Source organism: Pieris rapae, chromosome 9 (assembly GCF_905147795.1).
Source record: "Pieris rapae chromosome 9, ilPieRapa1.1, whole genome shotgun sequence".
In the NCBI taxonomy this organism is placed as follows: Eukaryota; Metazoa; Arthropoda; class Insecta; order Lepidoptera; family Pieridae; genus Pieris; species Pieris rapae.
Genome location: NC_059517.1, coordinates 115,974 through 131,074, shown reverse-complemented (window position 1 = coordinate 131,074; position 15,101 = coordinate 115,974). Strand labels below are relative to the sequence as shown.

Here is a 15,101-nt window from a genome sequence, read left to right as displayed (position 1 = left end):
TTTAAAATGTCATGTGTTTAAAACTTGCTTCTAAGGATCGACTTAACGTGAATGCGTCATTTTATTTTAATTACAAAAACAGGAAATTATGGTGCGATTAAGCTGCGATTAAAATTACGTAGTTATAATTAATTGACTCAAACACACTGTCGGATCTTTATGTTTTTTTATCAACTTGTAAAAAATAAATAATTTTAACTATTACCTGACTTGGGAGCATTTCGGTTATTTTATAAAGTGACATCATCTTTTATATAATTTTTAAATTCTTATATTTAAATATTAGTACCTGGATGGTATTTTTATTTGTTTTTAAATTGTGTTTTTGGAAATTATATATAAGTACGAATTACATACTAATAAAATGATGAAATATTAACAATATAGATTATATATGCTGGAATAGCTTTCGTGTTGTTGTGTCGTTAAAGCAATTAAAAAAAAATAGTATTATTATTCGCCGATAGATGTCAGGAAGATTCATTTTTCAGTTTAAATTGGGACTACTCAAACACCACCTTTTTGTTATTTTCTATCATTTATTCCTATCTAGATCGATTTATCGCCCCCGAAACCCCCCGTATACTAAATTTGTTGAATATCGTTGGAGCCGATCCCGAGATTCCAATTATATATATATACAAGAATTGCTCGTTTAAAGATATAAGATATAAAACCTCTTAAACAAAATGACTTATATGAAATTGTGCAATCAAATACAGACAGTGTATAAATGTAATTTTTAACTGATTACTAGGTCTGAACACTGATATTCATCAGCCGTTTTTAAAATCTATTTTATTTATTAGTTAAATTTTTATTATATTTTAAAACAAAAGAATAGCCACTACACTATCTATACGTATTTGAATGAGCCATAACAATTCAAAAACCAATTATTGTGCGATATAATCGCATACGAAGAATTCATGGATAATGCATGATTTAAATGCAAATACCTATTATCCACAGAGATGAATCCGCTTCCCCTATGTCAACTTAACGAATTCCTTAAAAACTATGGTACATGCCATTTGTCTTATCTACATACGTTAAATATTAGGCCACCGGTTTTAATATAAAGGTGTATGAACTTATAATAAGGACATATTCATCGGTTGATTGGTCCAGCACAAAGTGAATGGAAAATCTGTTCTTGTAGTAACAACATTAGAGCCTTCCTTGACGCACGCGCCGGTACGTAGTGTTTTGCTTTAACATTCATTTAACATTTCGGTGTAATAAGATTTAACCTAGTGCATGCGTAGAGTAAATTCTCAGTCATTTGTGATAGTTCACAGTAAGTATTTTTAGTTTTTATAATTCGATATTACTTATTTTCAGTAAGAAAAAACTATAAGTAATCTTCATGTTGTATGTTTAGGCTCCCGTAAAAGGTTGCGATGAAGGATAAATTGTAAATATGTAAAGGAAGATAAATGGAATTGTGCCATTACTTGCATGTTTCTTCTATATTTTTAGTTAAATAAGTATCAAAGAATACTTAACCTTGTTCTGCTTGATGAAAAACTAAAACGCTAATGTTAGTTTTTCATTTAACAGTTTCTTTTCTTATGGCTCTCTTCTTTTTAAATATTTCTTTTAAACTATAAGCAGAGGGCAACAGTGAGTTTGTAGAAATCTTACTATTAGATATTAGATCTATAAAGTCTACGTTTATATTGTATAAACCAAAGGAAACAGTTATTGTTTCGAAATTAAGGACAATGATGATTTACCTCATTGATTGTTTAAGTTCCATCGCGTCGGGTATTGCATACCCTTGTCCGTCTATTATCTCATTCTATTGTACGCGGAACCAGAAACAATAGATTAATTTCGAATTCAAGTCATCAACGTCCATAGCAAACAGATGAAGAGATAATAAACGATTATTGGTTACTGTAACGTAATCATGGTATTTTCAAATTAAATTGGAATGCCTTTATGATTTGCTTTAATATTAAATCGGGACTCGATTTCAATCAAGTTAAAATTAATTAGAAATCGCGTAAAAAAGTAATTTCGCACATGAGATATTCCTTGAGCCTGCAGTGTAGCTTCTTAACAATATAGACAATAAACTTATAAAAGAATGAACTAGTAGCACATAGATAGAAAAATATTTACGAATGGCGGGAAACTTAATAAACGTAGAAGCCGAGTGTTAGTTATAGCAGACCTGCCCTTTGCCCCAACGTTATGAGCAAAACATAGAAGCGATGGATCGTCTATGTATCAACAAATATATTTTGACAACAAGTTTTCTTTTTTCTATTAATTATAGAATAACTAATTGCTTTTGAATTATTGTCCTTTGTTTCTGATTGCTAAATAAAATTACCTTCATTAAAAACATTTTCTTCTGTATAAACGTATATTATTTCCCAAGTACATGTTTATCTCGGTCCTAACTTAATTCCTAAAAGCAAAAACAAGTTTGTTTTTTTTAATTAGATTTTTCAGTAAGTAAAAGATTTTTATGTAGACTTTATCTCATTACATTTATGAAAATCAGATAGACTTCATGTAAAAACACATAAGACAGCGTAAAATGTAAGCAAATACGGCATGTATTCGTATCGTTTAATAAATTATTATAAATTTAATTATTAATATTCACATAACCAGTCTCCATAATTTAGTCTAGGAGTTGAATGCTTAAATCAAGATGAGGAGTATTTAAACGTCGTAAAGCCATGTTCATATGTTTTGTTAGTGAAGAGGTTTTCTCTTTTTGTAAAGATTTCCTAATAAATAAAATCATCATATTGTGTTGTATCTAAGCAAGTCTAAATAACATAATATGGTTATAATGATATAAAAATGTATTTTTTACAAAAAAAAACAAGCATTGAATACCTGCGGATTATTAATTGTTTGTGACGATGGTATGAACACAGCCAAGGCCGGGAGTTTTTTTATTTGAATAGTTAATGATATTACGAAAATAATTATCTTTTTTAAAAAATTTTTATAGGGTTACATCACGTTTTTATTAATATTAAGTAAATAAATTTTTTCTATGAGCTAGGATCGAGAGATGAAAATTAGATAGTTGGTCAAGTTCTATTTTACAGTATTTTTGGATCCTCTGTCTAAAAAAGAAATACTCTCAAAAACCAATGGTAAATTAGGGAAAATGTTTGTAAATGAATTTATTTTTTATTTATTTATTTTTTTAAATTTATAAAATAAAATACATAATAAAATTATAAAGATTCTTATAACCGATTCTTACGAGTATGAATATGAAAACTGGTTCTCAATGGCTAAGGCAAAAAAAATTGAATTGGATTGTAAATAACTTGGTTTTTGATTATTTAAACATAATTGACGATAATAGTAAAGTATGATCACGTAAGTACTGTTTGAATATAATCATATTACATAAAAAACTAATTATATTGTAATTTTATTAAGAAATCGAAGTAAAATGTTTATGTTTAAAACATTATAATACTTTTCTTACTATTTATAATTAAATCTTTTTTCTTTATAAGATGAGAATATTGTGTTATTGAGATAGAAGTTATTTAACATTATTGCACTTATAATGATGTAAAATAAAGTGAAAGTACGTTATTGCCAACATAACGAAGCTTGTTGTTACACTATATTATGTTGCGGATGCTGAATTACACGCTGGTGTAATTCCAATGATCTTAGCTATACGTATGTGTTTTATTAACGCCGTATTATTAACTCTTTGTTTTTCAACTACGAGCGAAATTCTGATAGGGGAGATTAAGAAGACGATTCACATGGACGGCATGGACATGCTAAACTGGCTTAGATCAAAACATATAAACATACTTATTGGCTATTCACTATCCTAAAGATTTCCTAATAGAATCAATGGAACACACGCAAAAATGCAAATGTGATTTATCGTAGTCCGAACAGCAAACTAAACATAACTAACATAAGCAAGATCATCTAAAACGTTATTCATAAGTTGTTGTAGAACTTCTACTAAAAAACCGTAAAAGCAATATTCTTAAACATACGGAAACACGTACATGTAAATATTTCACGTATGAGTCGGTGGCTCCGAAATATACCTCAGGGAGAATATCGAAAACTATTTAAGATTCCTTAGTCGAATTGTACACAATCCCTCAGACTGAGCGTTATCAATTCCTCTAGCGCATTGGCAGGCAGATCATACCTGAATCAAAGCTACGACGCGTGAGGCATAATTGCTAATGTAGTGTAATGTATTCTGTACGAGCCAATACTCGCAGCGTTGTGAACTAGTCACAACCTTCGGTATTATAATAAAGGAGAAACTGACAACTCTGACTATAAAAACAGATTAAAATACAAAGAACAAAAATTGATTGTTTCACAAACAATGAAAATTTTGGAAGTAGATGTTTATATGACAGCCTTTTTCCTAAGGCTAATTTCCTTATAGTACCTATAGTAGTGCAGTGAAACACCTTCAACTCATTCGACCTAATGCCATCAAGGCAAGTAACGATAGAAACAAAATTTTGTGTGAATTAATCACAGCTAAATTCGGGGGCCGTTTAATATATTCCAATCACGTCAATATACCTACGTTGCTTATTTTTGTGCCATTAGCGTAGTCGTTTTCCGTAACCGGCGACGGCACTTTGAAATACGTCAGGATCGGTATCGCTATAGCTACTGCAAGTTGTAGAGAAGCTGAGCAGTTCTGGTTTAGAAATTAGATTGTTTATCTTTAATTGAATACAGGCAAGTGATGCGCTGTGATGCGCTGCGGTAAAAATTAAGCAAATTTTTTTTATTAATTTGTCGTTTCTAAGAATAGGTACATTTAACAGATCGAATGGCAATCAGATTTTCATCGATGAAATGTTTGGTACATATAGCGTCTTCCATCAACGCAAAATCTTTAGTTAAGATATTGTAATTGGCTGTTAAAGTTAGGTAGTTCGCCCCGTATAAGGTGGCCTGGCATTGCGACGCCTCGCAACTTTGATTGCGCCGTTGTGTATAATCCAATTACCCGGTTGCTTTGATATCGACCGATCGCTAATATTGTTGGAGGATATAATCGAATTCAGCTTGTTTCCTCAGCTGAACAGCGATACAAATTACTGTAGTTTCATCTTAAGTTAATCGATCGCTATTGGTTAAAGTAAACGAATTATGCAATGAAATTAAAATTACTAATGTTCCATAAATTATATGGAACGACACATTAAAACCAACACCGATCATCCTGCATAACAGAAATTAAAAACATATACTTATATACTTAAATCTTATAACAATATAGCAAACAACTCTTGTGAACTCACCTAGCGTACAAACAAATAGGTCTAGGATAGAAATTCTGTTTATTATTTTTATTTTTACTAATACTAAAAAAGGTTGTTTTAAATAAGATATTTTGCATAATGCACCTAAACAAAAACTGAAAAATATTGTGTCAAAAAAAGCTTTCAGTTTCAGCCCAACACAATAAACTCATAAGTGTTATATGATTGTTATATTAAAGCTCAGTAATCCGACGAGACAATAGCGTTATTTTTAAAATCCTTTTACGATAACAAAATACCTGCCATTTATTTTCTTCAGCACAGAAGTAAAGTATAACTTTTGTTTCAGATAACATGAAGTCATCCCCGATCATAGTCTTCTTCGCTGCAGCTTTATCTCTGGCCTGTGCGGTATGTTATTTAAGACAAGAGAATTTAATTAAGTGTAACATTTTATCCGTATAGCCATTATGTTTGTAATAAAAATCGGATCTTATACCTAAAATTTATCATACAATAAATCATAACATAATTCTATAAATCTTAACATACCTGGTTTCGAGACGTACAATAACTCTGCTGAACATTTTTATTTTTTCGAACTAAAAGTTGAACAAATCGGTATAACGCATAGTTATGTCCAGGCATACGTGACTGGATAATTGAAAAATAAAAACCAGATGTTGTTGTGACCACGCAAATAAACGAATCGACGCTCGTTTCATTATATTCCGTTGTGTTCAGTAACGATGCACGCCGGTCGGAATTTCCCCTTGCGAACTGTTCTACTAACTACATTTTTCATTATAAAAAACAGCTTCGAAACTTTCAGAATCGTTCTTAGGATATCTGAAGTCTTAGCTTTTAGTTAAGAATTCCAACTCATCAACTATTTAAAATGTAAACATAGCTTAATCTTAATAACATCAGTTATTTGATATAATTGAATATAACCCCATTATCTATCCTCACAATCTGCTAATGAATCAAAGATCGACGTTTGTGATTGATTGCTTGTCTCATATGAATATCATACTAATTACCTTAGTAGGCTTTAAGCGGAACATTCTGGTAATTGGTATAATAAACTGTTTATTTGTTTTTTGATTACTAAAATAAATTTAGTTTTACGTTTTGTTAATGAAGTTCCCCCACGGAGATACATGAGTCAGAGGATCTAGAAAGTTCATTTTCGAAGGCTGCACTTGGGTTTTGCCATGGTTACTAAGGTTTTATAAAAACAACGAAATATTATATACACGGTAGTGCGTACAGAACAAGGTCAAAGTCGAAGTTACACGTATCTTATCTTAAGAATAACCTGTTTTAGTAGATGTTAAATATAGTTCATTACGTTAACCAGTGAAGAGCATTTCATACAGTTTTGCTTTAAATAAAACTTAGGCTTTTCGTAGTAAATATAATATATGTATACTCAGCTCAGCAGCGTTATGGAATAAACTCGTTCTCCTGTGGTTTTCTCCCTTTATAGATGCATTATATCATATGTCCAAGTTTCAACATCTCCACTTCTATGCATACGACATATTTCTCTTCGATGTAAGTAGGTCATTAGCAGACCCAGTTATAGTTTTGCCTGGGGTCGAACCGATGCACGTTGGCTTACGTTACCAATTAGAACAGAGGTAGTTGTTTTACGAAAAAGTATTAACTTTTTTAAGTTCCAAGTAACCGAAATATATCTTCCTCTGCAGACGACACGTTCAAGCAATGTATTTCGCAGGGCTAATGACTTATGATAACGAACATTTATTAGACTACATAAAGCTCTGTATAATGAGACTTGTCCTTAAACAAGATTTTAATGTGATTTTTTAACAGAACATAGAATGGCCAGAAAATATTTAATAGTATCTTAGTCAGATTATCTTGTATATCGTTAGCGTATGTATTAAAAATTAATCAACAGTTCTATTTGAGTGATAGAACTGAAATCTTTCGCAACCCAAGTTATGACATCTGTACCTAAGTTGCTGCTGTAGATGTCTTTGTATACCGGAATATTTATAGTAATAGGAAAATAATAGTAGAAAAAAAATTAAAATTGTACAATGTATTTTCCAAGAATTGTTTATTTATTGAACACCTTATAATATAAATTATAACTTCAATCTTGCGATTATAACTTGTTAATTAAATACATGCTAAGCACAGTGCAACACTTTATGTGGTTTAAGTATGAATTGACTTTAATTATAATCAATTGTAAACAATGGATAATTATTGCTTTGCATTGCCGTATGTATTAAGATTTTATCACAACCTATTTTTATCTAAGAAATTAGTGGGTTAAGATCTCTATACAAGGTCTGGGGTTATATTACTATTTAAGCACAATTTTGGTTCCACATAAAAACAAAAACGTATGTTAACTTGGAAACATTAATTAGTAATAAATTAACTTTCGTTGGGAATCTACTGAATCGTTTATTGTAGTGTATTGTAACAAAAGAGCTTAACTGCGCCGCGGCCGTGCTCCGCCTCTCGAAGAGAAATGGCGAAATACTTTTTAATGCCACGTTCGCGTGTCGTCATTATAATAATGGCTGTTAACAACAAAACCCAATGCAACAACTTTTCCTAATAAATATTAAATGCAGATTAAAATGAATTGTATTTAATATGAATACGCTAATTTCACAGAAAAAGAAAAAGCCGCTTGCATGTAGTATCCTTGATTACCTAAAACATATATACAATTAGACTGTTTTTTGTCGTTCTTGCACCAACACCGGTTCCTATTACAGCGCGTAATTGTGTATGACTAGGTCATGGAAATGAACAAACATGTACTATGATTATGTTTGCGTTATCTGTTCAAACGAATAGCGTAAGCAATGTGATGTTCCTTTCACATTTTGTAAAGTTATTTTTATCTCATGAAAGGAATGAAAGGCACAGATGCCGAGGTGTTTCTGAATTCGATTCTTTAATTTAATTGTTAAATGCTTATAGTGACAGTTTATGTGGGTAATTGCTAATACAATTTTCGAACTATTCGAGTCTACCGATTGTCACGTAAATAATTATTATAGAAATCACAAAATAAAGCCTCAAAGCAAATTCACGTTCATTATGAAAGCTAAAACTGAATTAATAACTGCTATTTCTGCTCCTTTGCTTCTACGTTGTGAAATAAATTTAGGGCCTTATTATTTAAATTAATGCTCTTATCTCTGGATTAGACTTTAGAAATAGAAATTATCGAAAATATATTTTCATTCTGCAATGTAGCGAGGCTTAACCTATATTTGCGAATGGTTTAACTTATGTGCTTAGCTGGTTAATGCACGGGTTCTTCTTAGAATGTCAGGACAATGTAGCCAATGAGAAAAACTGGGGTTTCATACAATCGCGAAAACGTTTATTACTTCTCGCGGATTGCTATTAAAGGCTATATCTCATATCAAAGTCATAGTCAAAATAACTGTATTAATATAGGTGAACAAGTACATTTATGAAATTCTGAAAATAAATTAAATTAATTCTGAATTTACATTTACTACCAGTTTTCAAGTCAAGGGCATAGAGCGGGAAGAGAAACAAGCAAGAAACTTTCCGCCACGTTTGTGCATTACACGATGTGGTATTTAAAACTGGAAAATTTGCAGTAAATATAGCGCAAATCACCTTGAAGTCAAAACATTGGAATGTAAAAAAATTAAATAGTATTGATAAACCTAAAGTTATTAATTTGTTTTTAAAATCTTCCTCTTACTTTGTTGAAGTACTTTGCTAAGTATACTAATTGGATTCAAGTTTTAAGGACGCTGAGTCAGAATTGATAGGATAAACTTCTAAAATGAAAGATTAATGAGTATAAAATCATGACCATAGATATTAAATAACGTTTCTGAAGTTAATATAGTTTCCTTAATTAGTTAATTTCATATTTGACTCGTGTTTTTAAGGGGGTGCTTAACGTCTTTGGATTTTATATATATGTCTTGAAAAGATATTTTATAGTAATGGTAACCCTTGCAAAAATGTTTAGTCACTTACGAAAAATAATAATAAGCTAAATAAAGTGGTAGTTAGTTTTTATATCCTGGAATATTTGTAACACAATGGACAAGTTTGTTTATATTGCTCATCAATGATATAAAAAATCACTATGATTTTATTATGTTTGTATTTTAAATAACATTCAAACTTCAAAAGACATCTCAATCTCTCTTTTCAAGAGAAAGGGAGTATTTTCATATTCCATACAACATAAAAGTGTTAGCTTATTTTACTATAGTACCTATTGAATGTTTTATATTAAATATTGATAAAACTTTTTACAGGCACCACAATTCATTACATTTCAAGATGGAAAGTTAGGAGTTAACTTTGCTGGCTATCATGCAGGAGTCGGAGTTGGTGGATTATTGGGTAAGTACACATATTTCATTGCGAGAAACTCTTAATTTATTAAAATCTTTTCTTATCTTTTTTATAAGGCAAATGCAAATTTTTAACGTCACATTTTTTTTCATCACTTTGTCTACAAATTCACCGCAATCTTCCACAGCTAATGGAACTCTTGGAGGACTGTACGCAGAGGCTGGTACGCCCACAGGACAATCAGCTTCAGCCGGACTCGGCGGTGTAGTGAACAAGTACGGGCACGCTACAGGTTTGTTCTTGATTTATTATTTATATACATTAGAATTGTTTAGGAAAATAATATTTTCCCATGACAAGGAACAGACATCTATTGTTCGCATATTTCTCATACAAAGAAATAAAATATAATGTATAATAAAATATAAGTATACAGGTACAATGGACTTTAGCTTAAAGCCTAATCAAATTAACTATATTAAAGGAGGACTGTTCGCTGGAGCGACTGCAGGTAACAATATTCAAGCCGCTGCAGGACTTTCTGGTGGGCTCGACTCTGAAAACTCAGCTGGAACCGGCTTCGCCACAGCTCAAGCCGGAAACCGTATAACTTCCTCAGCACTGGTAGGTGGGGGGAATATAATGGAGATAATAAGAAAAAGGATGGAAGAGAAACAAAAACGAAAGGAAATAATAAAACAAGGCCAAGTACAAGATAAAAATTATTAAGGCTGTGTTATATGTAGTGTTAGCTCCGGCTGAATGTTTCCTACGCCGTAACCTCAAATGTGACTCAAGAAATAAACCGCAAATTAAGCTCAATTTATTTAAATGACACATAAATAGATATTTTATTTGAGTTATATTTAGATTGCGAGCGCTTTATAATTAAGCGAAGCTGTTTTTTATGTACAATAAAGATTTTAATAAACAAATAATATATAATTATAAAATTGTATTTAAATTTAATTTCGATTTAACAGAAGAAAATACCAAAGAGCCAAAACAAAGGTAAAACAGTAACTTATACAAGCATGGAATTTAAATGCATGAATGAACTGCAACTATAGATGCAGCATAGCACTTTTAAAAAGGATTTTAGTGAACAAAATCCCAAACCCACAATGACACTGTGGGACATGAAACGACACTTTTACGTTGTATTCACATCACGCTTTGGCTAATAAATGGATTAGTCTCACCGCTCTAATACGAATAAGATGCACTTCGAGTTCCTTTATAACCAATGTTTGGATAAAAATTTATTTGGGTATCGCGAATTCAATTCAAAATTATGTAGCATGATCTTTGGTAATAAAATAAAAATTCTTATTAAAGAATAATTTATTCAAACAATGGTCAGTTTTGAATTATGTTTGTCAAAGTAATTTTATAATATTTTTAATTTTCTAGGGTGGACACGCTGGTGTTGAAGGATCATCAGGATTCTCTTACAGCGGTAAAGAAGTATCCGTTATACCAGCACATAATGTTGAAGCCGGATTTAATGTTAACGCAAATGTAAATGAAGTACAACCTCTTCCCGAATCCCGGGTTGAGATTCATAAAACTTTTATTAAAGAGAGAGCCCCACCTCCAGTTATTGTCAAAGAAGTGAGTAACGTTTGGTCACCCAGACACCAAACACCATTTTATCGATTTGATGATTTTATCACAGGAGTATTTAATATTCCGTTAGATGGAGAATTAGTTAATCAACATAAGGTTCGTTTTAATTTGTTTGATCGTGCACCCGATAATTAACAATGTGATTCTTGTGATGTTTAACGAAATCATTGTGTTACTAAAAACATTTTTCGTTTGATATATGTTTGCTTAGGTTAATGCAAATTTATAACGTATTACATAATGCTAACATGATTTTAACGACAGCCTGTTACCTGTCCTGTACGACACTATGAGTTATATTTAATAAATTACTATAAATTTAAAAATGTATATCTTATAAAGAATATTTTGACAGGTTATTGTAGAATCCCCACCTCCGCCACCGCATGTTGTTGAAAAACACGTAATCCACACTCACTACAAGCACAAACGCCCGCATCTACGTAAAACTGCGTTTGTCAGCGGCTACATCGGCGGAGGCAACTTACAGCCAGCCGAGACAGTAGTTTACCAATCAGAACCGGCTCTAGACAAACGAGTAGACGTTAGTGTAGAGGCTGCAGCTGCTTCTGGAGTAAATGCTAATCCGCATGTAGGAGGAGGAATCAAAAATGTTTATAGAAAAGAAGTATCTATTCAAAGGAATCCTACATTCTTTAGTGATATTTTCAATGTAAGTTATTCCTACTAAGATTATGATTTATTATTTTCCTATATACATTGAAAAAGATATATCATTAGTGTTTTAATAACATAGAAAGGACGAGAGACTATAGTGTTATACAAGTTTAACCTGAAACTGTGATGCGTACGAATTAATTAAAAGTAGAACAAAATGCAAGATATAATTCAACCTGTTTAGTAATTGAAAAATGATTTTATAAAAATAATTGTTTTTTTTTTTAATTTTCAGATACCCATATCTACACTGAAAGCTGTAGGCAATTTCCTCGGAAATACAGCATCGAATACAAACATATCTGTACAAAAGTCGGCTTCCGTTGAAACAGGTTTTTTTTAAAGTAAACCGCACCCTCTGCACAAACAAAAGCAACATTGAAAAAAATTTAATATAAAAAGTCGTACTTTGTCCAGTAACTGTACAGTCATTTTCGAATAGTATTAGTATAATAAAGTATTTAACATGTGTTGGAAACGCCGTGTTGTGTCTGCCAACAACGTTTCTATGTAATTTATAAGTTACTATATTTCTACGAATACTTGATGCAACTAACTAAATGTTTGTGCTGAGGGTACAGTATTTAGATAATACTATTGATATGAGATTATATTTTATGTAGGGTGTTTATAACTAAGAATAAAACATACAAACAAGCAAACATTGTTTTGAATAAGAAACATTTCATCTCCCGAATCAGTATACAATTTATTGGTATCATGTTGTTTTCCCCATTTAAAGTTGTATAGTTTATTTTATTACAAAAATAATATTATTCATTTCGTCACAGTCATAAAGCAGCATCTGCGGGTAGTACTCCACTAAACATAATTACATCATTTTTGTTACCCTCGTAAATCTGGTCATGATTTTATCTCTTGATTTTATTATACCTTTCTATTCTTTCTCCCCAACAAGACTTTCCAAAGTGATTCGCGAATATTTCATTATTCTAAATTTCTTTGAACACTTTACAGGAACTCACTCTGAGCTGAAACATTATCCATCTTCATCATCATCATCTTCATCATCACACGTCTCAGTACAGACACCAACTGCATCTAAATTTATTGATGACATACTATCTGTAAGTCCATTTGTACATTTCGTGTTTCATGAGGGCTAAATAATAAGTAATAACGTTCCGTTCTATCGTTCAATAAGGCTTATTTATTTGCATGCTTTATTTACTTGCACCAACTTTTTACCATTACTAATTTAATATTTATTTTCCTGTTTATAGTAACTTTAATTCTTTAACGATTGGGTAATGATCAAAATTGCTTGAAAATATTAACGTAAAAAAGGGGTAATTATCAAATATGGCGCAGTTATTTTATTAATTGCAAGGATTTGAGGTACGTATGATTTAATTAATTTTGTTTTGTGTTACCAATGTAAATTTATTTGTAGTTCCGTCATTCTAAAATTGTTCCTTGAATAATATGTGAATATAATTTCTCCATGAGTATTTAATATATATTTATATTCTATATCTTCCATAATAAATCAAACATATTTCCTATTTTTTTCAAAGGTTCGATCTTATTACCTTGTCTATGAAAAATATAACGATAATCTAGATTAGAGATAATATTAATGATCATCAAATCTATATAGGAATAAATTTCTTTTTACCGGTGAATAATTTTGTATAACGATTTAGATTCCCATAAGCACCTTGGGAGCCGTAAACCGGTTTCTTGAAAATAACGTTGCAAGGAAAAGCGTTCAGGTAAGAAATGTTTCTATTCGTTTATAGTGAGAATTTTCCGGCAACTGTTATATACCGTATATAATATATAGCATAAAATGAACCATTCCGACCCATTTCACTAGATTAAATTTTTAATATTATATTTTAGATGTAATAAGATTAATAATATATCCAATTTATAAATATAACCCATTATAAATAATTAACGAATTCACAAATACTTAAATCTTATTACATTTATACACAAAAAGATAATCATTAGTAGCAGGAATCTGGAAATCCACGATCCGACACTAATGTTCTACTGCTTAAAGCTCGTTTAGAGCATCGTATTCCTAATTACAAAAATAGTATTATAAGTTTATAAGAGAAAAATAACCCTTATTTATATATGCTTTACATTCCAAATCCTATTTTGGGATTATCAGTTGTCAGAGTACTTGTAAAATTTTCATTGCAATTGAATTGTATGCTGTGAAGTTAAATATGAATTGGATTAACACTTCAAACCTACTTTAAAACTTCAAATGAGTCTTGTCAAAAGTTACTTATGTGCTCAGCTTATTTAATGCAATTTACCCGCAAAGGGTTTTGAAGTTCATAAAGGATTACCGATTAAGTTGACAGATATAATTCTCTCGTTTACACCAATATATAACAGTGATTACAGCGAAAATTATCAATAGGTGACCCAGGAAGCTGATGTTGCACCGTCAAGAATCAGAAGGGTTCCACATGGTCGCAGAAGAGCTAATAAGGTCGTCGTTGAAGAATAATATGCTAGTAAAAAATAATCTTTCACACAAGTTAAGTAAACGCAATGTGTAATTGTGTCAATAGTAAGTGCATGTGTACCAATATTAAATTTTGAATTTTCACCGTCTTTTGTAAATAAATATTATACGATGATAATACGTTTCAATTATTTAAACGAAATCAATAAATCTAAAGACTGTCCAGAACATAACTTGTTTGAATGTTATTATACATATTTTTACATTGAAACCAGGAAGTAAAATGAATAAATTGCCCTCGAATTTGTGAAGAAAATTAATTTACTAAGCAATATGAGATATAATACGCAAACCAATTACACGCCATGTTGTTTATTTTTGGCCAAGTAAAAATTGTTACTAAATTTTATTAAGTTGTTAATAAAATGTATGTAAATACAATGCTTTAGTTTCTTAAGGGCTTATATATCAGATAACTCACGAACACTGATTTATTCTATACTATCGGAAAATCATATAATTTAAACAATTCTAAGAGTTGAATAAAATTAATTCTTGAAACATGGAATTCTAATCTCCAGAATACAAAATTAAATTTGGTTGCATGACTACTGTGTAATTATAATAACTTTAACTCAATTTATTATTCAACGCTTACCAGCTAGCAACTGGGTATAATGACCGAATAATAATCAATTTTACAGATATCATCTTTACTGAACGTACACCAAATGTTG

General features: G+C 30.8%; 1 protein-coding gene across 2 annotated transcripts; it reads left to right on the top strand.

The window, feature by feature from the left end:
• The first annotated feature begins 1,079 nt into the window (after positions 1-1,079).
• LOC110999912 lies at positions 1,080-14,542 on the top strand. 2 transcript variants are annotated; one of them, XM_022269201.2, is made up of 11 exons: positions 1,080-1,197; positions 5,605-5,666; positions 9,566-9,653; positions 9,793-9,897; positions 10,090-10,229; positions 11,019-11,219; positions 11,590-11,907; positions 12,148-12,244; positions 12,891-13,000; positions 13,580-13,648; positions 14,317-14,542. In XM_022269201.2, the coding sequence occupies exons 2-11, from the start codon at positions 5,610-5,612 to the stop codon at positions 14,404-14,406; spliced, it is 1,275 nt and encodes a 424-aa protein (XP_022124893.2). In that variant the 5' UTR covers positions 1,080-1,197; positions 5,605-5,609; the 3' UTR covers positions 14,407-14,542. The 2 variants fall into 2 exon arrangements, with proteins under 2 accessions (XP_022124893.2, XP_022124892.2); XM_022269200.2 differs by having other exon boundaries at positions 1,129-1,300.
• Positions 14,543-15,101: the final 559 nt, after the last annotated feature.